Source organism: Trematosphaeria pertusa (genome assembly GCF_010094035.1).
Source record: "Trematosphaeria pertusa strain CBS 122368 unplaced genomic scaffold BU26scaffold_3, whole genome shotgun sequence".
NCBI lineage: Eukaryota > Fungi > Ascomycota > Dothideomycetes > Pleosporales > Trematosphaeriaceae > Trematosphaeria > Trematosphaeria pertusa.
Window position 1 is genome coordinate 814,606 of NW_022987214.1, and position 26,865 is coordinate 841,470.

Here is a 26,865-nt window from a genome sequence, read left to right on the forward strand (position 1 = left end):
CTAATGTCCCTGAAACTGGTAGTTCTGCTGATGCGCCGTCATGTACGCCATCTCCTGGTACGCCGAAGGTGGCTGGAACTGCATCGTGTTTCCCGCATCGAAGCCCACGTCCGGCATTCCGCTTGTTGACATATTCTGCGGTTCTTGCGTAAAGTACGTTGATCCCAGCGTGTCGGTGGAATACGGCGTCGTGTCGACTGGAGATGGGGTGAATACGGCCTGCTGTTGCCCAACTGCTGACACGGGTGTCATTGGAAACCGATTTGGTCCATTTTGCATATTGCCGTTATGGTACGGCTGATTGGGTATCTGGAGATTGTTGACATAAGCACCGCGTACCTTTGCAGGTTCTTGGAGCCCAGGGTAGGTTCTGCCCGTGTAAGTCTGCGCATTCTCCACCGCATAATTGGCGTAATTGCCCTTCTGAGCTTGCGCTTGGTTCTTGTATGCCACCATCTGTGGGGGCGGATAGGTGTGCATGACATTGGAAGCGACCCCTGCAGCCGCCTCAGAAGGGTATTGTCCAAAGGATGGGTCGATACCGGGCGCAAGTGTGGAGTTCGGGTTATATCGAGATGGATTGTCCACGGGCGATCGGTTGGGAGTCGCGGATAGCTTGCGGCTCTCAGGCATCTCGACAACGGGACTGATGATGGTGTCGGCGTTTAGTTGCTTCTGCTCAACGAGCGGGAGAATAGGCATGCTGATTTGCTCCATATGTTTAGCGAGATGCACCGTCAGCTTCTTCCAGCTGTTGCAAATGTTGCCACAGAACCGGCAAGGCTCGTCCTTGGGTTGTTTCGTCGTGTCGCGTCGGCATCTAGCAACAAGGCTCCATATGTCATCTACAATCTCGTTAGCCGCAATCATGGGAAGGGATGCTGTCCCGTACCTGTATCTGCATTGGCTGGCATGTCCTTATTCCCGCCCTTGACGGTCCGTTGCCGCGGCTCGGCAATCTTGTGTTCTCGAACAAGATGTTGGACGAAGTTATCCTTCCTGTAGCAAGTATGATTGCAATCGGCAATTTGGCACGTCCAGTGCTCCAACTGTCGGTGACGTTCATTCTCGTGTCTGACCCAGTCGGCTTTGCGCTTGAAAGATTTCGGCTCGCCACAGTTTGGAAAGGTGCAGGTGAACGGTTGCACATCCTCATGAACGTGTTTCGTCCAGTCGGATGGCTTGTAGAACTTCTTGACCTTGAAGCACAGAGGGCATTCGAACTCGGCGGGTAGGCGCTTGACGGGAGGAAGTGGTACACCAAGGGGAAATTGTGCGGAGACGACTGTTCCTTCTGGAGGAGGCTCGCCATCTTCATCTGATGAACCTGGCGCTGTTATCTGAAAGCCGATGAAAGGTGCATCAGAATCTTTATTCCCCGCCCGCGGAGGCAGCTGCTTCGACTCGCCACCGAGATCTGTACAGAACTTGCCTGATGCGCAGTTCCGGTTCTTGACAGCGTTAAGATGCTTGACTCTGAACTCAAGCAGGCGCTTATATCGTCTCATTTGCTCCTGTGTGATCCGCTCGACCATGTAGTCCGTCAGACGAGGGTTAAGTTGTCGGGCATGTGTCTTGAACCCTTCGTACGTGGGAATGATCGGGTCAGAACGGACTTTGAGATCCATCGTCACTGCTTCTTGAGCGTCGTCGTCATCATCATCTCCCGCGGGACTCGGCTGTGGGGAGAGTTTTGTGGCCTCAGTCTCCGCCAGTGGCGAAGCAAGCATAGGCATGGGCGGGCCCCCGTGTTGAGTCATGAGTTCAGCGAGTCCGGGTGATTTGCCTAAATCACTCCTACTCCTGCTTCGTTTAATTGCAGCCTTGGCACCTTGATACCATGTACCAGATGTGGCTGAGAGACCCGTAGAACTAGGAGGACCAATATCCCTGCCATGGTTTGCAACACTAGTATCTAGTCTGGGTGACTTTGGGCGTCCCCAACTACCCATCCGCTTGGGCTTTTCCATGACGGGTTCTTTAGCCTTTTCGGCCTCAGGTTGAGGCACGGGAATGCTTCCTTTCCGCTTCAAGAGATTGCTAGGTGCACGTATGGGGAGGATATTCTCTAAGAAACTTGGCCGCCGTTGCCTTTCCTTGTGCTTTTTCGGATCCGGCTCGATGACCTTGATGACGCCGGGCGCGGCCCTGATGCTTCCCAAATCGGACTCGCTGAGACGCCGCGACCCGACAGTAGCAGCAAGCGACGCCGTCTCAACGTTCTTTGCTCGTAAGCGAAAGCGCATCATGGCAGCATTCGAAGTTTGCGGCTGGTAACGTGTTGAAGATGCCGATGGTTGCGAGGGTACATCAACCCAAGGTCGGACATTAGCACCAACCACGGGCCCCTGCTCTAGCGGAGGGAAGTAAGAATTGTCATTGTCCGCATTGGCTGCGACATCTATCTCTGCAGGTGGCGATTCGGGTTCGTAGTCCTCGTCGTCCTCATCTTCGTAGTCGTCGTATTCGCTCCGCTCATCGATATAGCGTCCAGGTCCAGGAATCCCGGAGTCATCGATGCGGTCAAAGTCGGTGCGCACACCGAGGCCAAATGCTCCGTTGAATGGCTGACGATGAGCATCATTCGTGCTCTTTGCCCGGCGCCTCGTCGAGAAGGGTTTGAGCAGGCTGGTTGAAGCACCTCCGTCTCCCGCTTCACTACCAACCTCGCTCTTTGAAAGCCATTCTTGTACTTCGTGCTTCTTCTCCTCTTTTAATCTTCGCTCTGCGATTTCTTCGATACTTGGCACCCACGCCTCTCCCATCGCTTGTCGATCGTCTGGGCTGAGCCCGGCTTGCCCAGATGCAGGGCTTGTCAACCAAGAACCGTCTTCGTTGCGTTCGGTGCTGCGAACAACAGGCTGCACCCGCACCCTCTCCTGTGAGTCGTCGTGGTCGTCGTCAGATGATTCGTCATTTGGGAAAGGCGAGAGGTGATTCCCCGAGCGGCGACTGCCGTGGCTGCGCTTGCTCACCGGCCTACTAACATCGGATGGCGAAGGCGAGTCTCTGCCGCCGTAATTTTCGACACGCACAATAGGGCTGGCCAGGTGTGACGCGCGAGGTTGCGGATTCGCAAGTGCTACGTTCCCGGGACTGTTCGTCAAGGCGGGACTATGTTGTTGCTGCTTGCTTGGTGTTGACTGTTGTGGTTGGTTTGCGCGACTAGGTGGCGTCGAGGAAGGATTATACTCTTGCCCGGCGTATTGCATCCCCGAATAATTTACGTTCCTGGACGTTTCGTCGGTAACGATGGGACTGGAGTTGTTGGTGGGACAGGGCGACAGCAATTGAGAGTGTGAATCCAGGCGAGCGTTGTTTGGAAGCTGAGACGGCTGGGCATTATACGTAGCCAGGGAGTTGCTGGTTAGGAGAGACATGTCCACTTCTTGTTGGAATTGAGGAAAAGCGTTGGGCGAAACGTTTTCTGAGAAATTGAGCTGAGAGAACGACTCGTCTAAATACTGGCCGTTAAAGCTTGGGGTCGTGTAATTGCTGAGATCCTGGTAATTCGGATCGCTCATGTATCCAGTCTCTGGGCTCAGGTGGTCTATCGAATGTGAGGGCGAGATGCTGTGACCGTTGCGGCTATGTGTTCCAGGAGAAAGGCTGTAGTTCTGCGCCTGCATATAGGCGTTGGCGGGAGGGTAGGATTGATTGATGACATCCGGGTGCAAAGAGGAATCGAAAGAGGAGCTGGTATTTGGAGTGAAGACAGAGTCCTGGCCGGCGGTGGTGGTCATCGAACCATAGTCCAGCATAGAGGCCGGCTCTGCGGAGAAAGTGAACTGGCCTTGGGCATCTGGAAGGAGAAAGTTTCCAGACGAAGCGGGGAGAAAGTTGTTTGTTGATCCATCATTAGGGTGGCGCTGCTCGCGACGCTGGCCATTGAAGGCCTGCGTGCGGGCGTCGACGGTATGCATCATCTGGGATTACGCGGGTCCGGAAGGCAGAATTGGGAGCGACTCTGCGCGAAAGGGAAGGCGGCAATGGACAAAGGATCCGAATTAATCGGGTCCAAACCCAAGGAACCGAAAGTAACGTGACTTGGGTGTCTGCTCTTCAGGGAGCCATAGTGCTGCCTGGCAGCCTAGCAGGGAGACTCTGTGATGGCGGGAAGGGAAGGAAGAAAGAGACAGGCCGGCGAGCGTCGCGACGCGTTAGAGAGCAAGTACGATGGCGAGATGGCGAGATAGCAAGAGGGTGGCGGAAATATCGCAGCAACGGTCGGGAGAGAGACGTTGGACTGATGAAGGCTTGCGATGGAGGATTCGCCTCGCGCAAGGATGCTAGACAGCCGCAGAGGCTAATGGGCAGTGCCAGTCCTTCACGGGATGAGGTGCCCCGCGATAGTTCGGGGATGAAGGTCCTGGAATGAGGGCGAGCGAGCCAGGCGCGGAACTCTTGGTCGACGAGAGCACTGGCGGGTGAGGCGTGAGGTTTTGCTGCGAGCGATGGCCAGCCGCAGCAGCGAGGGAGAATTCGAGGCACCGGTCAAGGCTGACTGCTCGCACTCCCCAAGTTCCAAGACGGGTCGGAGGGCTGAGAGTTGCCAAGGCGGACGCTCTGAGCGCGCGAGGCGTGATGTGGGTACTGGCGATGCGACGTTTGGCAGGTCGACAGCGCGGTTGAAGGGCTTCGGACGCAGCTTGGTCGAGATCAAGCGCGATGACGAGATGGCACTGCGAGCTTAACTTGCGACTCGAGGCAGATTTGCAGATTTGCGACACGGAGCACAGCCTCAGGCTTGGATGAAGCGAGAACAGGGGCAGCGGACGGGGGCGTGCAGTGGCAGAGTGGCTATGCGCTCGATATCGTGATTATCGCGGAAGACGTCCGATATTCTTTAATTTGGGCTGTTGGTCCCTCGTGCTGCAATTAAGGCCGTGAAGAGCTCACTGAGCGCGTTGAAGGGCTCAGGAGACGCATCGAAAGCTGGCCCATCGCGTGAACGCGCAAGCTCGCGCTTAGCCGCCCGCACGCGTGCCGAGGGTGCTATATAAAGTTGGGCCAAGCTCTCCGTAGACGACTGCCTGGGGAGACTCAACCGCGCATGCGCTGTGTGGGAGGAATTCTTCCGAGATGGATTTTAGGTAGTTGTTGGCCACGGTACGTCGCAACCCGCCCGCGCACAATGCGCGTCCGCTCCGTGGGCTCTGTTGGCGGTATTCGGAGCTCTCAAGCTTCTCAGCCCGGCTCGATGCAGCGCTCTGAGTCCGGCACCCGCTTCGCCGTCTGCCTCAGAGCCGAAGCCGGGAAGGCTCCCGAGCGCTAGAGGCGGGGCTCCTGAGCGGCTCGAAGTACTGTAGTGGCCACGTTAAGCTGCCATTCGTATATATCCAGACCACATGCTGAAATCAGAACCTTGAGTCTAGCGTTGGCGAGTAGTTGTTCTCTCAAAAATAGCCATCCCGTAGTTCTGCCTCGGAAGCCGCCACATTCATGCAGCGTGACATCCAATAGGTGCTTCTCTATGGCTGGTACATGTGCTGACTGTGCTGCGGCTCTTTCTCTCGAGGCACAGCGTAACGGCCGTTCCATGTCTACGGACATGAGATGTGCGGAAGTTCCCAAAGGAGACTTGGAAGCTGCGTCTGACAAATTGCCAGAGCGTGGAGAGCGAGCCCGGATATACCCAACTCTCCATGATCACGGCAGGTATCAGTGCGCCCAGCCAGCCCAGCCAGTTCTCTGACTCCCATCCCGAAACAACACAGTCAAGATAGGACTTTGCTTCGCAGCAGGGGGCTTGCTGCATGCTTTGATCCCCATGATCTCATATTACTCAAGCTAGTAAGCTAGCCCCATGTTTGCACCAACGCCGTTAGATTGTGGAGATGCTTCTGCAGGTGGGCTTGTTGGATCATACCAATATTGAATTGCGGGCTTCTTGTCGATGACCGAGAATGACACCTGCCGAAGAAGAAGTCAAGCCTCCCATGTTTAGCTCCCTGAACGGCAGCAGGTTACCGTGCGGTACTGAGGCTCGTACGCAGGTGGCCGTTCCGTTTGAGAGTTTCCATGTGCTGCTTGGAGTTGTGAAACAGTCCCCAGTGCATCGCAGGAATCTAGACGGTCCTTGATAGTCCCTGCAGAGACCTCCCCATGCACATGGCAATGTTTCGTTCGTCAGCCTCTCCAGTCGTTTCGACGCTTCCGAGCGGCTGTATGCCACCCATTGAAATGAAAAGGGCGTCGAGAGAGACCAGGTATGGTCTCTAGGGGCTAAACGGTACCTCCTACTCAACAGGGTTGGAAAGATTTGCTTTCGGATATTAGCTTTTGACGGACTGCGGTGGTGGCACTTAAGGTCATCCCAACATGCCTTTGACGTGCTTGCTGCAACTGCATCGCGAATGTGACATTCCCGCAAGATGCTTGAAGGATAGCCCAAGAGGTATGCCATTGATGAGTCGAATGACGGGAGGAAGGCTGGTCAGCAAAGTCTTAGCAAGCTGCAAGTCAGAACGGAGGCTGCGCGACCAGGGAGACGGCATTCGCGATGGCGATGCTCCTGTTCGCCATCAGATCTGGCCTCCAGATCTTCAGGGCTGGGTGTGTGGATAAGCACCGATATGTAGAGGTTACGGAGCCCCGGCGGTGTTGATGCCCGTTCCGTGGGTATTTCCGCGGATTGGGCCAAAGGAGGCGCTCATAGCAAAGTCATATCGTGATAGATTGTGACGCTGTGAAGTAGAAATAAGATTCTTCTGGTAGATGAACGGGCGTGAGGCTCCTAACGCTTAACCTTATCCGCGCGAGAATGGGGAGCTGCGCGCGGGCGGCAGGTGCGACCGACGCGGAAGTCAACTGGACCCTGGTCCATCGGGTTAAAGGAAACTAGGCGTCGCGACGAACCACCCACCGGACTCTAAGCCATGGTGGCCGCCATGGAGAGACACCGGGTCTCCCATTATTCTTCTTCTCCCTCTTCTGTCTCCAACATCTCTGACTTGAGCTTCTACCTGCCTCGCGACACCAGCAGCGCCCAGCGCATCCTAGCTTGCCTGCGTCACCGCTCGCGTTTGCATGTGACAGCATCACCAGACCTCGCGGACACCAGGAGCGTTCCGCGATTGAGAAATATTCGCCATTGAGTGCTTTACGAAGCCCCTCAACTCCTCGCCATCTGTCGCCCTCCAAAAAGCCGCCCGGACTACTTAGGCGCGCCATCAGGTCTCATTCCGACACCGCATCCCCGCACACACTGCGCTCGTCGCAGGACATCACGCCGCCCGGGCAGAGACAAGAGGAGCGCGCAGGGTTCAATACCCTCAGCCGCCGACCAGACGCTCGATCGTGCTCCACCAGAGACGGCGGCGTACGATAGCCCACGATGCCCGGCCAGCACATCCCGGCTCCCAACTCGAGAGAGCTCCTGCCTCCGCTTCTGGCGTGCCTGGCCACCGCAAGCGTCTCCAAGCAACCGCCCCCAGCGCTCCTTCCTCTGCTGTCGCCCATTCTACGCCAGCGAGTCCAGCTCCTCTCGTCCGACAACTGGCTGCCCTTGCTCTGCTGGGACAGCCAGGCCGCCTCTCGGCTGCCCCAGGTCGTCAACAAGATACTAGTTGAGCCACATCCGGTTTCCGGCGAGATCGAGGTTGAAGAGCCGGACCAGATCATCTACCGGCGCTCCGACCCGGAGACTCTGCATGCCAGGCTGATACTGGGCGAATATGGGCTGGTACCCACGTATCTGTGGTGCACGGGCGGCGAGAAGGGCGATCGCTGGGAGCTCGCCGAGCTCAGAGGAATTCAAGACGCAGATGATGGGACAGAATGGTTTCCCAGCATGAATGAGGCAAACGAGGCTGGCTTCCGGCGGAAATCGACCAAGTCCAGTGAAGCTCCAACCCGGAGCACCGCTTCCTTGCAGCCTGAGGCAGCGCAGCAGAAGGACGAGGAGGATGATGACGACGCATATTGGGCGGCATACGACCGGACACCAGGGCGAACCCCGCAGCAGAAGCGATCTCCTGCACCTGCCACAACTAGCCGGGTGCAGATTGGGCCTACACAGTCGGAGCTCGAGTATTTTGCGAGATACGCATCAGAGGTTCAGCCTGCGTTGGATGCCCACGATCCCGACGAGGAGGGTCCTGGGCCTGGTGAATCGACGCTCAATGGCAATTCATTGAATTTCAGCCGCGAAGCACCTGCCGAGACGGTTGGGACATCCAGCCAGAGGCCCAGTGACTATGACAATGGCATAAGCGGGTTCAATAGACATCGGAGAGATTCGCCCCAGGACGACAAACCGGAACATATCGAGTCTATAGACGAAGATCGATACGCCGCATTGAACCATCCACGACCGTCGTCATCCGCGTCCTCGAATTCTGTCGAAAGACTGGAGCGAGAGGCAGAGAGCCATAGCCAAGCCGAGCTTGCCATCAAGCAGCACATAAGCACCGATCTCAAGAGCTTATTCCGCCTGGCGAGAACAGCCGGCATTGAGCGGGAAGAGTTTGAGAGGATTATCAAAAGGGAGTTGGAGGTTCTTCCCTTGTTGGAACAAGATCATTAGGTGATTGTCGATGACTTGCATCGGGAAGCTGGAGATAACTTTTGGGGTATCAATGCATAAGGCAAAGGAACAGTGGCTTAATAGCATGGCGCATTGCAAAAGGCATACGAGCATTGGAGCATTTCAGTCGTTTTGGCATGATGGCGGAGTTGCACCGTCACGACGTCTTTGGGATTCTTCCTGCACTATGGAATATAGCGTCTTCAATGAACGATCATCACCAATATGCAATCCCCTAAACCTTGCCCTTCATCATATAGCGCAAGGAATCTCAATTGTTGTTGAGGGAAGTGGATATCATCAATTGTTAGCTTTTCTTGAACCTCGTCTCCGATACATGTCGCGCTTGATTCCGTATGCCGCACGTTATGCGCTTTCGCCACGACCTTTCCCGCGTTTATGATGCTCCAGCACCACAACCAGGGCCCGCCAGTATTTTAGCTCTCCTCCGAACATGACAGCAAATTTATGCTTTCCTTCTCCTACCACTGCCAGGTGCCGCCTTTGCGCCGCTAGCCTTCAACTGCTCCAAGATGTCAATTGCGTTGTTGCCAGTCACGTTGAGCACCCTCTCCGTCTCGCTGCCGCGGCCAATTTCCTCTACGACATTGTTCGGGTCGGCCGCACCAATCACTGGGACCTCGGATGCGAGCCACTGTTGGAAGGGCTTAGCGATGAAGTAGCCATCCGCAGTAAACCACCGGGTGAACGGGGTACGGATGCGGATCTTCTGCGGGGGGTTGGACTCGGTCGGCGCGGGCGTAAAGAACACGTCGCACTCGTAGACGGGGATGTGCTTCTTCGTCCAGGTGGCAATTCGGATCTTCGAGGAGGTCAGCAATGGTGCAGACGTAAAGGTATGGGGACAGCTGAGCTTACCTTGCCCGTCTTGCCCTCTCCCTCATATACAGTGCCCGACTCGACAAACCATAGCCAGTAGCTGAAGGCCGTGTTCAAGAGAAAGTATGCTATTACCGCTGGGGCAGTATACGGCTTGGACTTTTCCCATCCAAATTTCCAGTCAAAGTAGAAGAGCGCGCCGGCGATGATTACGGCGGTGTAGCCAAGCGCTAACCGGATGTCCGTCTGCTTGTGAACCTGCTTGAACTTGAGAGAGTGGAGGTAGTTTGGCAGCGCATCGTCCGTCGTGTTCTTGAGATCTGCGAGCTGTTAGAATGGTTAATGGCGCGACGGCTGCGTTGACATACCGGACAGCGAATGCACTGCGATTTTAGTGGTTGCCGACATTATAGGCTACGAACTGCAGAAGGTATGAGATTTTGATTTTAAGAGAGGAGAAAGCGTGTTGGTGTTGCTCGGAGCTTGCAAGATTCCAAGGTTGGTGCGGAGCTCTTGCGGGAGGCCAAGGTGTTCACAAGGAAGAAAGGGCACCCCTGTCACGGCCAAACCCGCCGATGAGGCTCCGCTTGGAGCTTTCATCATCTATCCCCACAACCTTACTTCCACGCATTTCCCTCCTCTCGCCCCTTCATCGCGCCTATTTCCGCCAGAATGGCTCAGCCCGTGGTGCAGACGATCCATCGGGATCCCGCCTTGTTGTGCGTAGCCGCCGCCGTCTCTGCGGATTCAACGCTTACAATGCCGCAGCTGGTGGATTCTGCTTCCCATCACCGTGGTCATGGTGCGCGGTCTCGCTATCACCTTCGCCATTCTTTGCTGACGAGCTCTCAGATCCTGACAGGCATCCTCCGCCACTACGCCATGATCCTCCTTCAGAACGCGCCCAAGAAGCTGGCCCTCCCCCAGATCCGACAGCAACGCGCACTTGTCCGCGGAATTAACCTGCGAGCCAACGCGAATGTATTGTCGCCGACCTCCTTCCAAGCCCGCAAAGCGTACATGGTGTCAGCATATCAAGAAGGGAAATTTCTGGCAGACCCTGAGTCGAGAGGCAAGCCTAGACCGAATCCCATGTCGGATCCAGCCACAATGGAGGGCATGATGGGCATGATGAAGGGAAATATGGCCATGATGATTCCGCAGACCCTGATCATGGGCTGGATCAATGCGTTCTTCTCGGGCTTCGTCATAAGTGAGTCCACCTTTATTCATCGTATGATTGTCGCGGCACCTGGCCCATCACCGGACGCCAGCGCCCCATGGCTAGCGACGAAGTCGCTCAAATCAGGCGCATCGTGCTTGCGAGTCTCCCGCATGTCCCAAAGCTGCAGCACGGGCGGGACGATCAGACCTGAAAGCTTCGTATTCTGGTCTCGCCATGGCCATGGATACGCTATTCGGCACCTCCCGTCAATCGACTTCGTATTTCCTCGCTAATCGTTGTCAATTACAGTGAAGTTGCCGTTCCCCCTCACGCCTCAGTTCAAATCGATGCTTCAGTCAGGCGTTGGAACCCGGGATCTGGACGTCAGATGGGTGTCAAGCTTGTCATGGTATTTCCTGACACTGTTTGGCCTTCAGCCCGTTTATAATTTTATTTTGGGCAGCAACAATTGTGAGTGAACTGCTCCCCGGTTAACGTGTGCGTGCCCATTCAGGAAGAGCTGACAATGCCTGTCCTCAGCTGCGAATCAGGTCACCCAACAGATGGCCATGGCGAATCCAGGCGCAGGGCTGATGGGTCCCGAACAGGATCCCGATAAACTCTTCTTGAATGAAGCTGAGAACCTAGAGGTTCTCGAGCATCGCTGGATACTGGACGGAGTCGAAGATCGATTGGTTGCGAAGTTGACGTCGTAGATTACGTGCAGCAGAGACGGAAGCGCTCGGACGCTCTACACCGTCGCTCCACATATGACGGAACTCCTCGTCGTCAGGTATTGTTGGTGGAAGCTAATCGGGCCGCGGAATCCGCCCCGCTGACGATCCCTTTCATCAAGTCCACCATGAGTAGACGGTTTCCGTCGGACGGGAGGAGACGCTGTAATCGCATACTACAATCGGGCGGAGGCGCGGCTCTGCCCGCAGGAGAGGAGCCAGATTTGTTATCATCCCGCGCTCCTCTGCATCCTTGTGCCTGATCCACTCGGGCCATGCGAAACAAGTAGTCAAATTCATGACATTCCCAATCCCCCGTTCCCGAGGTTGTGGTAGCTATGAGTGGCATGATATTTTGAGCGCTGAGGAGTCTGGGGATCTGCCGGAGGGTGCATTGGTGGGCTTGGCAAGCAGAGTATCAGGACGAGCGCCACAGCAAGTCAGGACCACTCTTTGCCCACCACAACCATAGCAGAGCCGCCCTGGACGAGGTGGCAGCTTCGGGCACCACAGGTCTGAGCCCACACCAAGCGCCAATGCAGGGGTCGAAGTGGACAGCACGCCGACCGGCTCGGGATGGCGCCCAGGTGTCCTCACAACCTTCCCCGCTGTCGGGTGTCTAGTCCTTCACACGGCGGCACGCGGGTCGCACCCGGCCCCAATGTGCACATGGTCTGCGCCCGGAACGCCCCCAAAAGCTCTTTAGCAAGTCTGTATAGACGGTCGATCGGTGAACGTGGTATGAGTGCTTGTACCGCGGAGAGGACAGATCAGCGGGCAGAGTGAGCCTGCGCAGGCGCCTTTTGACTGTGTTCGACAGTCCTGCTACTTGCCTATACCCAATGGCCTCTCGCGAGCCACGACTGTCCGACCAGGCAAACGATGCACCGCCGCCCTATCTTTGGAGCCTAATCAGGGCATCCTCCTGGTGTTGCGCCCCATTCAGAGCGGGCTCCCTTCTCCGCTCTCGACGCTCCAATGGCCGCGGACCCTCACCACCCCCCGACCCCTCTCGCTGCAATCCTTCTCCGTCCACAATCGCTCTCCCTTCCAAATTGGGGACGTTTGGCTGCTCTGTCAGCTTTGTTTTTCGTCCTTTCTCATCGGTGACCCAATACCCGCCAGACCCCTGGAAGCTCTCCAGGAGCCCTGATGCAGGTGCGGGAACACAAACAAACTCACAATCTCCTTTATGCGTCGCCTCACAATGGACATTCTGGACGACAGGTGGTATGTTTCTCGCTTGCTCTTGTCCTCCTGGTTGCTTCTTCGTCGGCCCAGCCCCCAACGGTCGAACCTGGACACTCGTTTAGCATTCACCTCGCGCGCCTGTTTCCGACCCCAGCGTGCGAACCATGCTACGCGGGACGCGGAGCCACGAACGAGCTCATGGGGTGTCACGATATGGCAGTGATCGACCGCGGGCGTGTGTAATTTCTTTTTATGAGGCTTCGTCTACCACCTTCCCCCTTGTAGGCCAGAGCTGGAAGCCCACGTACAGGCTTGGTGGCTGTCCCAAAGCGCAGCGCGAGAGCCCACCGGTGAGTGGAGATGCAGCAGCTGCAGGGGACCCCAGACAATCGGACGATGCACGAGCCATCTCATCTGATTGGCCGGAGTTGAATGCGGCTCTGCGATGTATTCACCATAAATCGCGGTTGACCATGTGGGCTCCGAACATGGTATACCACACACAAATAGCAGGCAGTGCAAGTCTACAGCAACCTCAGGCTGATCTGCTTTCGAGAAGCCATCCCTCCGACCAATGCTTCGCCCCACTCGTCCTTTTCACTCACGTCGCACTCATCCCTACGTGAACTAGCAACGCGTCGCAGGGCTTCGTTCCGGCAGAGGCATATATCTGTCTCCTGTCTTGCTGTAATCCACATATAGGAAGCTGCTGTTCCAAAGTACGTTTTCCTCCTCACGCACTATTCCTTTTAAGCTTCGACGGCTTACCGACCTCCTGTGACAGCTACACTTCCCTGTCGATTCGCGAATCTCGCTCCCAGGCCACTTAGCAGACCGTCTCACTTTCTTGGCCATTTCTTCTTTGCGAATCCTAGATAGAACGCAACTAGAACCATGTACCACCAATACGGCGACCTTCCACAGATCCCCTCTTTCCCAGATGATCACCAATATGGTGCCTGGACGCACGACCATACTCTGGCGTACCGACAGCACCCATTCCGAGTAGAGGAAGATTTCGACTACAGCGGAGTTGATGATGGTGCGATGGTGCGGTTGCAGACAATGGAGCGCTTCCTCCTCGATACCTCGCCTCTGACCCCTGGCCTTCTACAAGCCAAGTTCGACCGTAGCGTACCTCTTTCAAGCCAACATCTCGGAACCTTCGAGCGGCAATGGCCTGCACCAGAGCTTCGATTCAATTCTCCTGGTTTATCGAGTCAGTCTGGGTACTCCAGCCACGCCACCGAGAACGAACTTCGCTCGCCTCATCCATTTCACTCCATACCATACGGCAGTTCAGAAGAGCTCTCGCAACCTACTATCCCGTACCCAACGGCAGACCGCTTGAATGAGCCAACATATTCTTCTGACCTCACACTCCCAGGTGGGAATGTTAGTCTTCGCGACATCGAGTACGAACATCAGGACCCCGAGCCAACCACCGAAGAGAACGATGCCGTGGACATGAAGACAGATAATGGATACGAACCGGAGCCTGTCTACGTGAAGACGGATAGTGCACCCGAGAGCTACAAAAACTATCCCGACTCTGGCGTTGGTACTTCTCTTCGAGATGCTGAATCGGTACAGCCAATGGAGCCTAGCGAGGAAGATTCCTCTGATCAAGAGTATACACCGAACAGACAAAGCAGACGCAGACAATCGTCAGCTTCGAGCGGCTCGGGTCAGCGGAGCCAGCGACGCCGTAACCACGGTCGGAAGAGCTCGACAACGTCGACGCCTGCCCAAACCAACAGAGTCAGCAAGAGAGCAGGGAGAGGCAACGCCTCTCTCAGCGCGAGCAAAGCTTCTAGTGAGGTTCAAGCCAACGGGGATGCGCAGCGACACTTCCCTTGTCCTCTCGCAAACTACGGCTGCCAATCGACTTTCTCCTCCAAGAACGAATGGAAGAGACACGTCAGCACTCAGCATGTGAAGCTCGGCTTCTGGCGCTGCGATCTCTGTGCCGAGACTGTCGACCCTCACGATGAGCGGACTGTCTACCACAACGACTTCAACCGCAAGGATCTCTTTACCCAACACCTCCGACGCATGCACGCAGCGCCACCCAACCAGAGTGCTCGCAGCCAACGAGAGTATCCCGTCACCGAAGAGAACATTGGCGAGCACCAATCGCGTTGCTACCAGAAGCTTCGCGACGCGCCCCCTCAGTCCCGTTGCCTTTTCTGTGATGAAACTTTCAGCGGCCCAAGCTCGTGGGAGAACCGCATTGAGCATGTCGGTCGCCACCTAGAGAAGGACCGCAAAGCCGGTCTCAAGCTGCAGGGCATTCCTGACTGGAATGCAGACAAAACCCTCGAACAGTGGCTTATTGCTGAGGGTCTCGTCGAAGTTGATCGCAGCGGCGTGTGGAAGATCGGAGACGGGAGGCGGAGGTGCACCGTCGAAGAGGAGTCAGAGGACGATGCTTGAGAGGATACGATATCACGACCACTGTACATGGATGGGACTACAAGGCACGGGACCAAAAGCACGGGTAATGGGAATATTGGCGGGACTATGGACACTTTACGAATCTCCTTTGCTTCGGCTGGACTCTGATACCCTTCCGGCGTTTACTGGATACGTCTTTCTTTGGTCTGTGGATGGGCAAAACATCATCAAAAGCCATAAACATAGTTTCCTTGGCATGGGTAGGAATACCTCATAGACGCTCGGTCAATGTATCATTCGCCTTCTTGCACTCGCCTTGCAAAACCATCGCACCTGGTCCAGCAGCAACACTGCATCTGTCGTGACGTCTTCGTGGTACTTTCGCAGACAGCACAGCCCCATATCAACGCAGCCACTTTCTGTACCTCGCACACTGGCTCCTGTCCTCCAGGACATCGGCAACCCAGCCCCAATCTCAACACTATCGCCAGCGTCTCAGCCCCAGCCATCATCTGCACGCTCTCCTGTCCTCCATCACCGAGCATGCCACGGATACTAGGGCCAAAGGAGATACTGTTACCTGATCTCTTGACACCAAGAGCAACCGCCAGCCCCGTTGATAGTCCACATCGAGTTATTCTTCACACAGACGTCTGACTCGCGTCGCACCGGGAATCCTTCATCTCCGATGCTACTGCAGGTGGTGCGCACCGCCCTTCTTCAAAACACCTGCACTTCGGCCTCGGAGCAAAGAGCTCCCAATGAGATGAGATGCCGATCGCTGGAAGAATGGCCCTAGAGCAACGACACAGACCTTTTCGCGCGCGCTTGATGCTCCATTGCGACATTTCGCCGGCGGACCGTAAGCACCTTAACTTGGTTCGCGTGGGATAAGCACGGGCGTCATCATTCACAGACATTCTCGAAGGGCCCGGGGTAGTCAAAGTGGAGAGGATTTCCGTACTATTCTGCGTTGGGTGCAAGGGTAAGGGAGACAGCCTGGGGAAAAACTACACGTTCATCCGAGCCTTACATAACATACCCCCAAACTTCGCTGCTTCCGAACCCAACACGCATCCCGGAGAATAGAGAACAGGGGAGTTTTTTCAACGGTTATCTAGCATGTCTTACTTTCGGCGGCCGACCGCTCAATTCTTTTACGCTTCCCTCAACTTATCGCGCCCGTCGGTCATCTCAACGCAGCGCACCAGTCTCCCACGCTGTACGTCCGTGTTTCACATCCGCCGACGCCCCGAAAAGCCGTACCCACCAAAAGATATGCGATATAATCCCAGCAGAAACACCAGCAGTAGCAGCTCGGACGTCAAAGAAAAATGATTAACCACGATTCGAGCAGCATATGCGTGCGTGCATATTCTTCCTGACACGTCAACCCCATCGTTTGCCTTCTTTTCTGCCGCGTCGATGCCTGATGAGGCACGCGTGAGGCCGCCCACAGGTTCGCGCCAGGCCACAATGAGGCTTGAGACATGCAGATACGAGGGTTGAGGGACGAAAAGCTGCAGCAAGTGTCTGTGGTAAAGGGAATCGCAATTTTTGGGTGTGCTTGCGCCCCACCGGACTGACGATCGATGTAGGTGGAATTGCTAGTGCTGGGAAGGATAGTAATCCGGTCGCAGATGGGGTCGAATAGGGCTGGGCTGTGTTGGGTATGTCATCCAGCATCGTTTAGACGCCGGCCGACCGACGAACGTCAGTCCTCTATGATGAGCAAGACAGATCGATGGCTCACCGACCTCCGTTCGAGGTCAGGGTGTAGGTAGATGCGGAGGATTAAACGAGGCCAGACGTAATACCATGCCTGCGCTATATGATCCGGCGTTAAAAGAAGGCAAACATGCAGCATCCTCTCACGACCCAAGGGCGCTATTCACTTCTCCCACCGGCCAACCTCACAACCAGTTGTTCTGAAACAGGACCATTCCTATTTGCCGCCTAGCAATAACGCCGTGGCCCTGGATTTGGGCATTTCGCCTTTTCAACCTTATACTGACCATCTTCCGCGCTGTTCGTCCCACACGATATGCGAGACTGCTCCACCACCGCTCCAAGGCGCTTTTCTTTCTTTCTTCTCCGGCGGCAGGAGTCTTGCAACTTGCATCGGCACAATCGGCCGAAGTAGAGTGAGGTCCGGTGAGGTCCCAAGAAGACGGCGTCATTGCCTCTTCCTCTCTCATCCCAATAGCACGTCGCGCTTTACCGGCGTACAGCCACCGCCATGCTCATGCGCCATTCATTGACGGCACCAGCCACATCTCGCACCTGACCACACCCTCCAGACGCCACGGCGATCCGATAGCCGAGTCACTCCACATCATGTTGCTCCTCTAGCCGCCCGTTATCGTTATACCAAAGAGGCAGAGGTCCGCATCGCGAATACGGGGGCGCCTGGCACGTGGAGTGTAGCCTGGTGCGGTTTAGCGCTCAGCCTTTCCGCGCTGGTCGAGGCACCATGCAGGGGGCCGGTGCTGAAATGCGTCCGTAGCGTGAGCGTGCGTTTGCTTTTTGAACAGTCTGCGGTTTAGGGGATAGTATGCGCTTCCGCGTCGCCGGGTGTGGAGAGGAAAAAGAAAGGGCAAGCGCATGGCTGGCCGGCGGGATGGGGCGCCGGGGACGCGCTCTTCATTTGGGATGGCCCGACATGGAGTGAACCTTTTCAAATATAGGTCTCGTTGCATCGATGCGCGGACGGAAGATCCCCCTTCTCCAGGTTTCTTTTTTTCGGTATACCATCCCGCACATCATGCCGGTTCGGCATGGACCGTGGGTTCCGATGACCAACGAAATCCACTCTTCTTTTATTTGACGGAGACTTTGAAGCTGTTGAGTCAATGCTCACAGACTCGCAAATGCCTGCCACGGGAGATGTAGTGCGGTAAGAATCCAGGGTAAGAGCTGTGTCGTTCGAAGTAGGCGCTTTCAGGAAGAGAAGGGGAAATATAACCTCCGTGACTTAGATTGCTTTCCTAGCTATAAAATGGAGTTTCAGATGAAAATGATGAAGAGGCTGGGACATATCCGCAGCGAACTGTGGAACAAATGGTGAATGCTTTCCGCTATTGATCAAACCGTCCCATGGATCCCACACAGTAGGTAGCTTTCTCGGGACGTCATCGTTGAGCCTCAATCTCTACTTCTACCTCGGCTTTTCACCTTCAGAATCCTTAGCGGTGGTTCTATGGTGACGGCGTTGTGAATCTTTTCCTAGTGGCCTTAGTCACGCTATGACTGTCTGCACTCGAGCGAGCGCGAAGTGAAAGAAACCGAGAGACTCTATAGATATCTCCACCGATGCCCCACTCACGATTTCACCAACGGTTGAGTTTCTCACCGCCAGTAATGCTAGAAATATCCATCTCTGCAGATTATTTAGGAGCCTCATTCGCACCCGCCTCGCACGCCGCACCTTGTGCAATCCAAACACCCCGCAAGAGTCAACCATGGCCGGTCTCAACTCGCTCCCAGAAGAACTTCTCGACAAGATACTCCGCTGCCTCAGAGTAGGACCTGTCGATACCAAAGCAATGGCGACTCTGTCCCTAGTATCGAGAAAGTTCCACCGGATAGTCGAGCCCCACCTGTACCACAACATAACGGCCTCATGCTTTCATTCAGATCATGGTCACACCCAGGGAAACATCCACGATTTAACTCAGACACTCAGTCAGGATCCGTATCTGGCAGGGCTAGTCCGGGTTCTCAAGGCGCGTCGTGATAAGGAACCGCAGAAGAACGATGTGCTTGACAAGATACGAGCTCAACCCGACAGAACCATACGAGCTTGGTCACTTGCGAGACAATATAGCACCTGGGAAGCAGCCGCCGTTCTCTCTCAATCTCTACTGGACGTGTTCACTCCCTTGCTTCCGAAACTTACGACTTTGGACCTTACTGAATACCGATGGGCTCAAGACCAATCGTGCATGATAGGATTTGTAGCGGATCTACCTCGACGACACCCCCAACTAAAACAATTAGGCCTCCGCCTCAAAGCCACGCATTCTGTACTGGCCTTGTCACAGGCCTTTGCACATCCAACGATCGAGCGCCTAAGCTTACAACGGGGGCAGTTCATAAGCTTTGCACAGTACTGGAACCATTGGGGCCAACAGAATTCCAAAGTCAAGCATCTGCAGCTTGGAGCCGCAAGGGGATCGCATAATATTTCGCACGTTGCCCTCCTCCAGGACGCTTGCCCTGCGCTAGAAGACCTCACGCTGTGCGTGAGTCGCGGAGACCACATGTTAGCCGACGTGATATCGATTCTGACAGCCTTCAAAGGTGCTCTTGGGCGTAGCACTGTTCGAAGGGTCGAGATTTGGAGCTATCTCGGCGACCGGTATATGGCTATAGCTGCCTTCAAAAACCCACATAACACCATGTCTTTTCGAAAAGTGTGGCGCAAATGGAGTTGTATGACTTGGAGTTTGAAAGGCACTGAAGGACACCAAGACGATCCAAATATGGGCGCAATACTCCATCTGGATTTGCCGGACTTGCCGGGGAACAGTGGAGAGCGTTTCACCTTGCACCGTAACCTTCAAGTTTGTGCGACAATCCTAAGGTTCATGAAAACTCCTGTGCAGTTTGCACTCTTCCTAAGAGGTGTACTTGAACAGACTCATGTTACGCAAATTCGGGAAGCGTTCGAGCGCAAGAACGTCAAGTTCGGATACCGTAAGTTACGCTTTGCATTCTTCAAATAGTACTTCCGCTCATGGGTTCGTTTAGATCCTCCTTTGGCAGCCTAAGTATCCGCTGCTGAAGCGTAAGACGAAATGAAGGTGGCGGCTTCGAAAGTGTTTTGATCTGCTAGAACTTCATGCGGATCAAGAACTTAGAATCCAATAGAATGTTGGGCCATGTTCGGGCGAACTACGGAATGAAGCAATGAAGGGATTTTATGCCACCCTGGCCCTTCACAGGTCTACAAAAATGCTTTGAACGGCAGTCAGCTTCCATGTGGGCAGAGTCGGGCTCTAGAGGCCACCTCATGCCCAAATAAAGTCAATGGCCGATCTGTATTTAGCATCCAGCGTATATATGTATAGCCCATAATTCCCAAATGTCGAAGGATTGATTTCCGTGAATGTATTTCCAACCAGTTGTCGACATTTTCCTCATTCGCAACGACTCCCTGTCTAAAGTGTAACATGCAGCTTCGGCTCAATATGGACTGATCATCAATCGGCGGCACATTAAATCTGCGTTTGGTGAACTTCTACCCGGTACTTCTATCTTTCGCAGGTTTCCAGCCACAAGAAGGTGCCGGAACGCCACCAAGAGACGCCAAAGATAGAAGAAGCCATACTGCCGCGTAGCTCCAACGAAGCGCAAGAAGTCGAGGGACAGACAGGTAGCGGCGATGCACCAACAGAAGTCCGCACTTCGAGATCTGTGAAGGAAATTTTTTGAGTCGTGACTGCGAGTTTTCCCAACCCCTTATGCCTAGGGGTGGAAGCCGCTACGTGCCGCCGTTATTCGTATGCAGCGTTTCGAGGGCCGGAAGCTTGAATATGCTGTGTAGGTAGATAACCAGCATGTGGTCCACGCTGCAATCGATCGCCTTAGACACCCGAGGTCGTGGATTCCTCTACAGCAGTACGCAGCGGGACTCTTCATCATCCTCCTTTCTGTCCTAAACCGCTGAACCTTTTGATGATACCCCTTCTGCCTGCGGAGTCTAGAATATAGCGTCTTTTTTGATGGGACTGTATATGTAGTATGCTCGCATCTTCTTTATGATGAGGTCGAGCGAATTAATGACTGCGCGCGCGCTCTTCATCATCCCCAAACAGAGGTAAATGCATTAACCTGTATATCCTATGCAGACCCTCTAGCTTTGGGAGTATAGTGATGATGTCGTGCAAGAGCTCATCCTGCCAATTTTGCTTATCCCCACCAGGCGTACTGGCCGCATATAGCTCTTTCGTGTAGGCTTCGAGGGGGTTCTTATTCTCCAGTGTTTCGATCAAGTCTACCGCCTCAGGATACGTAGGCCGTACTTCCGGAGTAAAAGGAGCTTAGACGCTGCTATAGAGATGTAGCTCCGGAATTCGGTAGAATTCCGTCGTCGCTCGAGAGAGGCTGGTGAGAGAAGCCGTATCGGTGGAGACGGCGATTCGGTTAATCAACTGTATCATCTCCAGGCTCGGCGTTCACCGGTGAGAAACAGAGACGGGAATGATGCTTATGCGTTAGCATACAGTTCAGTGGGTGAATTAAGCATGCAGTTCCTGTAATATTTATCACCACACACTCGAACTGTGTCCACACCTGGTGAATATGAGGCTTCACCAGCCTGGCTCACTGGCGACATCTCTCATGTATTTTGGCTCTGATCAGGCCTACTGTAGCTCAAAGAGATTCTGAAGAAAACTATTATGGGACTATGACAGCACACCGGAGCTACTCTGAAGTCAACAACCACGCAACACGCGACAGGTCAGAGTGAAAGGACGCACCGTATAAAATCTCGCCTTCACAGCCCCGACGCACACAGCTTTCTCCCTCGAACCCCCGCGAAGCGCTCTCGAAAAGAAAAGCTAAAGTCGAAACAACCCCGCAAGCAAAGCGAACGAAATCGGCATCCAAAGTCGACTCTCGAACTTCGGCTCGCTCGCAATGTGGCCACGCCGCTCGTACCCACAATACAACCCGTGCCCACAGTACAACCTTGAAGGCTACAGGATGCCGCAAGGTTATATGCAGCCTGGTGTCTGTCCGCGCCTGTGGTGGTGCTGCTTATGTAAGTAGTCTGAATCGTTACCTGCTGTAAGTAGTAGTCGCTGATGGCTTAACTAGGCCAAACACCGGTCGATGGACAGCAACAGGGTTGGATATGCCCACATCATAGACCTGTGCATACAATGTGCAGCAGTTGTCAGAGGAGGGATTAGGAGGTCCGCTGGTGGAGATGCCGCCGCATGGTGGAGGGTGGAAAGGCGATTGTTCGTGAAAGCGGAGTGGAGGTGTGAATAGGAAAGGGCGAATTCGGCAGCAAGAGCACGATTCCTGTGGAGTAGGAATCGAAACAAGCCTTTCAACGATCGAGTCGGATGTGGAGACGTTGAAAAGTGTTCCGCGAATGTCCTCGACAGTGAATGCACAATGAACCCGAGCAGATTGCGAGGCGAAATGATGGAGGCTCAGCCGGCAGTGCGTCCCAGGTCAATGAGTGCCCAGTGCTGCTATATCCAATCTCGACAGGCTTTCGAAACCAACGGGTGTTCAAACTCACTCGAATTTTCACCGCATCCTCATAACTTTGAAGTTCCATTATCGACTTTGCCAGCCGTTGCTGCCGCAGCATACAACTGCCAGAATGGGTACTCTACTGAAGAGCTGTTGGACAAAACATCTCTGTTCTGGAGCAGGATGAGTAGGGCAATTTCTTATCCCTTAGCTTCGCTCGCGTTTGTGTCGGTCAAATTCAACTAGATCTCGACTCCACATGTCCACAATACTGTTCTGATCCGAAACGTTTCTCAAGCGTAGGAATCTATATGATCGTGTTCTTGGCCCAACGTCCAGTGTAAAGCATGTAAAAATCAGTACTTGCGGGAAATATCGTGGATAGGCGAGAAGTTGAAAGATGAAGGTTGCTTGTGAATGCGTGTGAATGGTCCCGGATTAGAAGAAGGCGTAAGACGCGGGAACGAATCGTTCTGCTGCTTTGCAAACAAAGACGAAAGTAAGGGATAGATTCCAAAAACCGGGTTCCTGTCTTCCCTATTTGAGCTCTCCGCTCTCTAAGGAAGAATAATGTCCCTTCACTGGCGCTCCAGACTTCCCGCAAGCGAAAGAGCAGGTCTCTGATATCAAGAAGATCACCAGTACCAAGGGCGCAAAAGTGATGCTGCAATCCAGGAGGAAGGTGGACTGAAAAGTGGTCAACGGCGATGTGGGGGACTGAGTCGAGCTGTTGGGTGACGAGATGGACGATGATGCATTGGGAAAACAAGCATCGTGCCAAGCTCTTAGCGCATGCACGGGCCGTTGAGGTCGTCCGCCGAAAAGCTCGAAGAGCTTCGCAGCGACGTTCCAGCTTATTTTCAACGGCGTACCCTTCGTGCGCAGTCCAACATGACGAAACGAAAGCGGAGAAGCGAAGAGGAGCCACCCGCTGACTACGGCCTTGGTGCAACGCTTGCGCTGCTGAGGGAAGATGAGAAAACGGAAAACAACACGAAGACCGTCAATGACGACGATGAAGGCTGGACAGTCGTCGCAGCGCACAAAAAGAGGCGGAAGCAACACGATGATAGGAGAGAGCATCGCAAGCGCTCCCCATCGCCCCGCTTTGAACACGGTCCTCAGCGTTCCACATCCTCCGAATCAGAGCCTGAACAACGCGAACAAGCTAGCGAGCGCAAGGGACCTTCCACAGACGACCCGCCTCCTCTCGAGAATCCATTTGCCCCGAAGAACGAGACTACCGGCGAGCATGCGTCTCGCCCGGCCAATCCATTCAGTACGCGGGACAATAACGGCGACACGCCCCGCCACAATTCTCCGCCTGCGCACAATGATACCAAAGGAAAAAACCGACAAGAGCGCCGAAGAGAGCGCAAGCTTGAGCGACACTATCCAGCGATCGAGCATTCTCATCATGCTCGTCTCCAAGCGCCTGTGAAGATCATCGACTTGCAATCACTGGTATTGTACATTCTCGCAGATGGCAACGCTCCTCAATGGGTGTCTGTGCAGAGTCGCGCGAGCATACACCAGGTTGTTGTTCTTATGGTCCCCGGCTTGGAGCCTGGTATGTTCAACGGGGAGGTGTCCCTAGAACCGCCGGCATCCTCTAGTGACGTCGTTGCTGCTTCAAAGGACCCCAAGCGGCTACATCTGTTTCCGGACGATTACTATCCGGTTGCACTCAAGCCACACAGGCTGCCTGCTGCTTTAAAGCCCCTATCTGATATCTTTCCTCACGTCTGGCCCATCAAAGCATCAGGTGATCATCGGGCCAATCAGTATCACAAAGTACATTCACCGGTGCACACGATGCTAACCTCGCAAATTCCCAGGACAAGAGAAGAAAGGCAGCTTAAGAAGAGCGGAAGCCACAAAGGACCGCTTCCTCAGAATTCTAATAATTGGAACAACAAGCGCACGCCTATGACGGACTACATTGCCAATCTCATTGAGCAAGAGGAGAACGAATTTGTCGTTCATCCGGCCTGGTTCACAACGCCTGAGTCCAAAGATGTCGCATTTCAGAAACGCAAGGCGGCTAAACAGACAACCGAAGATGGATGGGTCGACACTAATGTTGCCTGTCTCGAAGACGGACAAGTGCCCGAAAACGAACTTGAACAAGGCAGTGTGACGGCTGGAAGGCGAATCCTCGCCATCGACTGCGAGATGTGCAAGTCTGAGAATGACGAACTTGTCCTTACTCGAGTCAGCTTGCTTGATTGGGATGGCAGTGTCGTGCTTGACAAGCTAGTCAAGCCCGATGTGACAATAAAGGACTACCTCACCCAATGGTCCGGCATTACACAAGCCATGCTCCAAGATGTCGCGACCACTCTGTCGGACATCCAAAAGGAACTATTGGATATCGTCACGCCTCGTACCATTCTTGTGGGACATTCGCTCAACTCGGACCTCAATGCACTCAAGCTCACGCATCCTTTCTTGGTTGACACTGGGATACTTTTTCCGCATGCGCGGGGGCCACCATACAAACAGTCCTTGAAGTGGCTTGCTCAGAAATATCTCCAGAAGGAAATCCAAAAGGGTACCAACGGTCACAATAGCGTGGAGGATGCGCGTACCTGCCTCGACTTGGTCAAGCAGAAATGCGAACGAGGACCGAAGTGGGGCAGTAGCGAGACAAATGCTGAGTCCATTTTCAAAAGATTGGGACGAAGTACTCGCCCAAAGTCCACTAATGCTTCACGAGCAGGCGCCGTCGTTGACTGGGGCGATCCGAAGCGAGGACACGGTACCCAGGCACAGGTATCAATGGGGTGTAAGAGCGACTCCGACGTCGTCGAAAGCATCGAGCACGCCCTCAATGGTCTTGCGGAGGGCAAAGATGGCGCCACTGAAAAAGTGGACTTCATTTGGGGACGCCTGCGCGAGCTTGAACTAGTTCGTGGATGGTGGGACGAGGTCAGGGCGTTCGAGGATGTAGAAGCTCTTCGGCGGACGGCGTTGCAGAGGCTCGGACTTGGCTCAGAAGAAGACGAGGACGTGGAAGTGTCTGGCGCCGAGCTCGGCGATGCCGTCTCTAGGACCATCAGCCATATTGTCCAGATCTACGACTCTTTGCCACGCTGTACCGCATTCATTGTGTATAGTGGAACCGGGGACCCTCGAGAAGTTCGCCGCCTACAGGCGATGCAGCAGCAATACCAACGCGAATACCGAACAAAGAATTGGGACAACCTCAGCGTCAAGTGGACGGATACGGAGGTGCGGGCGCTCTCCGACGCCTGTCAAAGCGCCCGGGATGGTGTCGGGTTCATGGTAGTGAAGTGAGAAGATTATTTGTGTCTCACCTGTACTACAGGCGATCAGGCCGACGGTGGCACAGTGTTTCAAGCTGAAGTGGCATGCACCTCGATATAGGCGCATCAGGAGTAGGATCGGGCTTTACGGACATTGGGCCTAATATAGGGCAATGGAGCAGGGCATTATATACGGATGTGCATTGGCGCGCCGGCTGTGTTGCATGGGCCAAATGCGCTATGGAGGCAAAAGCCGGCTGCAAAGCGAATTGAAACGCGGAAGCACGATCAAAGAGATGCAGACAGGCTTTACGCAAAGGCATCATTACTCGAGCCATTATTCCGAGTATTTGTGAATTGTGTGGTTGTGCAAACGGGCCCCTGTCTATCCCTTGCGCGGTAGATTAATCCAAGTGCAGGGGCTATAAGACGAGTTAAGTTTAACGGCGACTGCCGCGCCCATATTGGGATAACGGTAGGTACACAGATATTGCGGTGCAGAGAAAGTTGACGGCGCTAGGATTGCAGCGTGACTTGGTTCGCAGTAATTTCCTGTTTCTCACATGCAGGGCAGAGATAGCGAGGCGTGATTCGCCTCCTCGTCGACGTTGGTTCGCCGGAGTTAATAGGTGATGCACTAAGACCCAAGCATGGCGGAGCGATTGGCGTGCGGATTATTATTAACTGCTATCGTCGAGTTGGACCTGATAATGGCGCGCGGCGGCTGTGGTTGGCCGGCGCGTTGAATAAAGAAGCCCGCTGGTTATGACGGGGCAATAACGCGCGATAATGATGGAGACGCGGCTTGGTGGTGATAGGCAGTTCTACGGCTCGCGGATAGTGGGAGAGAGATTCGCGGCACTTGGAGTTTGGGAAGCTCTGCTGGACTGCAGCGCGGAGAGAGAGAGGCTAGGGCTGCACATAAGGCGGCTTTCGTAATCGAATGCATCTATCCAGCGGCGGCACTAGGCCGCGCTGGGTAAGGGGCATGTCGCGAAAAGCTAAACATGGAATAACTTTTGCTAATTATCGACCCGACGCCCTTCCCTCTATTCTTCCATCCCGCCGACGCTTCTAGTGCCCTTTGTAAAATTGACTCGCTTGCGCTATCTGCCAGCATTCTGAGACGCTACGGCGCACGCAACCGCCACTCCATCCCAACGACCCAGACCGCTCACGGTAGCGGATGCGTACCGTACCCTCCTCCTGCACCACGCACTCCTGCTCCTTCCTGCGTCAGCGCTTGGTCTGGCCGTTTGCTCTATTAGAAGCCTCTGGTGCAGCCGCCCCGCTCACTCGCAGTCCTCGCCAGCGCAGGCCTTTCTCAGTCTCACCCCCCAACCGTCTATTCTCATCCTCTAAGCGTCATCGCGCTTGGATGAACCGCGCTCAAGCTTTTTGGGAGGGACTTCTGGACTGGCGGCGCGGGAACTCAGCTCATGGCCGGCATGCGACGACGCTCTCGTATCAGTGAACCCCAGCGCCCGACGGCTGGGGAGAGCGGCGTGTCCGACGACAATGCAAAAG

The 26,865-nt window shown here is 54.6% G+C and overlaps 8 protein-coding genes across 8 annotated transcripts; 5 read left to right on the forward strand and 3 right to left on the reverse strand.

Annotated features, from left to right (window-relative positions):
* BU26DRAFT_560363 (uncharacterized protein) lies at window positions 1–3,926 on the reverse strand (the record flags this gene model as incomplete). Its single annotated transcript, XM_033832796.1, has 2 exons — window positions 1–845; window positions 893–3,926. The coding sequence occupies 2 exons, from the start codon at window positions 3,924–3,926 to the stop codon at window positions 1–3; spliced, it is 3,879 nt and encodes a 1,292-aa protein (XP_033688023.1).
* Window positions 3,927–5,731: 1,805 nt separating this feature from the next.
* BU26DRAFT_515398 (uncharacterized protein) lies at window positions 5,732–6,734 on the reverse strand. Its single transcript, XM_033828054.1, has 2 exons — window positions 6,326–6,734; window positions 5,732–6,265 (listed from the first exon to the last, which is right to left on the reverse strand). The coding sequence occupies exons 1-2, from the start codon at window positions 6,404–6,406 to the stop codon at window positions 5,864–5,866; spliced, it is 483 nt and encodes a 160-aa protein (XP_033688024.1). The 5' UTR covers window positions 6,407–6,734; the 3' UTR covers window positions 5,732–5,863.
* A 116-nt stretch (window positions 6,735–6,850) lies between these two features.
* On the forward strand, window positions 6,851–8,760 carry BU26DRAFT_515399 (uncharacterized protein). Its single transcript, XM_033828055.1, has one exon. The coding sequence runs from the start codon at window positions 7,337–7,339 to the stop codon at window positions 8,525–8,527; it is 1,191 nt and encodes a 396-aa protein (XP_033688025.1). The 5' UTR covers window positions 6,851–7,336; the 3' UTR covers window positions 8,528–8,760.
* Window positions 8,733–9,885, reverse strand: BU26DRAFT_515400 (uncharacterized protein). Its single transcript, XM_033828056.1, has 3 exons — window positions 9,736–9,885; window positions 9,407–9,687; window positions 8,733–9,350 (listed from the first exon to the last, which is right to left on the reverse strand). The coding sequence occupies exons 1-3, from the start codon at window positions 9,773–9,775 to the stop codon at window positions 8,994–8,996; spliced, it is 678 nt and encodes a 225-aa protein (XP_033688026.1). The 5' UTR covers window positions 9,776–9,885; the 3' UTR covers window positions 8,733–8,993.
* Window positions 9,886–9,967: 82 nt separating this feature from the next.
* On the forward strand, window positions 9,968–11,575 carry BU26DRAFT_515401 (uncharacterized protein). The gene is made up of 5 exons (XM_033828057.1): window positions 9,968–10,086; window positions 10,136–10,169; window positions 10,220–10,580; window positions 10,842–11,003; window positions 11,073–11,575. Exons 1-5 carry the CDS (start codon window positions 10,040–10,042, stop codon window positions 11,246–11,248), a joined length of 780 nt encoding a protein of 259 aa, XP_033688027.1. The 5' UTR covers window positions 9,968–10,039; the 3' UTR covers window positions 11,249–11,575.
* A 1,501-nt stretch (window positions 11,576–13,076) lies between these two features.
* BU26DRAFT_213249 (uncharacterized protein) lies at window positions 13,077–15,018 on the forward strand. Its single transcript, XM_033820674.1, has 2 exons — window positions 13,077–13,176; window positions 13,242–15,018. The coding sequence occupies exon 2, from the start codon at window positions 13,352–13,354 to the stop codon at window positions 14,891–14,893; it is 1,542 nt and encodes a 513-aa protein (XP_033688028.1). The 5' UTR covers window positions 13,077–13,176; window positions 13,242–13,351; the 3' UTR covers window positions 14,894–15,018.
* A 3,297-nt stretch (window positions 15,019–18,315) lies between these two features.
* Window positions 18,316–19,761, forward strand: BU26DRAFT_501287 (uncharacterized protein; the record flags this gene model as incomplete). The annotated part of the gene is made up of 2 exons (XM_033826559.1): window positions 18,316–19,552; window positions 19,727–19,761. 2 exons carry the CDS (start codon window positions 18,316–18,318, stop codon window positions 19,759–19,761), a joined length of 1,272 nt encoding a protein of 423 aa, XP_033688029.1.
* Window positions 19,762–22,921: 3,160 nt separating this feature from the next.
* On the forward strand, window positions 22,922–25,657 carry BU26DRAFT_515406 (uncharacterized protein). The gene has a single exon (XM_033828058.1). The coding sequence runs from the start codon at window positions 22,961–22,963 to the stop codon at window positions 25,367–25,369; it is 2,409 nt and encodes an 802-aa protein (XP_033688030.1). The 5' UTR covers window positions 22,922–22,960; the 3' UTR covers window positions 25,370–25,657.
* Window positions 25,658–26,865: the final 1,208 nt, after the last annotated feature.

What these genes read in the sequence shown, in the direction of transcription:
- BU26DRAFT_515399 (XM_033828055.1), top strand. Translation starts at nt 7,337, where the DNA reads ATGCCCGGCCAGCACATCCCGGCTCCCAACTCGAGAGAGCTCCTGCCT.
- BU26DRAFT_515400 (XM_033828056.1), bottom strand. Translation starts at nt 9,775, where the DNA reads ATGTCGGCAACCACTAAAATCGCAGTGCATTCGCTGTCCG. An exon ending in CGCAGTGCATTCGCTGTCCG is followed by an intron (nt 9,688 to 9,735) that starts GTATGTCAACGC and finishes AACAGCTCGCAG; the next exon opens with ATCTCAAGAACACGACGGAC. An exon ending in GAGAGGGCAAGACGGGCAAG is followed by an intron (nt 9,351 to 9,406) that starts GTAAGCTCAGCT and finishes ACCTCCTCGAAG; the next exon opens with ATCCGAATTGCCACCTGGAC.
- BU26DRAFT_515401 (XM_033828057.1), top strand. Translation starts at nt 10,040, where the DNA reads ATGGCTCAGCCCGTGGTGCAGACGATCCATCGGGATCCCGCCTTGTT. An exon ending in TTCCCATCACCGTGGTCATG is followed by an intron (nt 10,170 to 10,219) that starts GTGCGCGGTCTC and finishes ACGAGCTCTCAG; the next exon opens with ATCCTGACAGGCATCCTCCG. An exon ending in CTTCTCGGGCTTCGTCATAA is followed by an intron (nt 10,581 to 10,841) that starts GTGAGTCCACCT and finishes TGTCAATTACAG; the next exon opens with TGAAGTTGCCGTTCCCCCTC.
- BU26DRAFT_515398 (XM_033828054.1), bottom strand. Translation starts at nt 6,406, where the DNA reads ATGGCATACCTCTTGGGCTATCCTTCAAGCATCTTGCGGGAATGTCAC. An exon ending in TTGCAGCAAGCACGTCAAAG is followed by an intron (nt 6,266 to 6,325) that starts GCATGTTGGGAT and finishes AATATCCGAAAG; the next exon opens with CAAATCTTTCCAACCCTGTT.
- BU26DRAFT_213249 (XM_033820674.1), top strand. Translation starts at nt 13,352, where the DNA reads ATGTACCACCAATACGGCGACCTTCCACAGATCCCCTCTTTCCCAGAT.
- BU26DRAFT_515406 (XM_033828058.1), top strand. Translation starts at nt 22,961, where the DNA reads ATGACGAAACGAAAGCGGAGAAGCGAAGAGGAGCCACCCGCTGACTAC.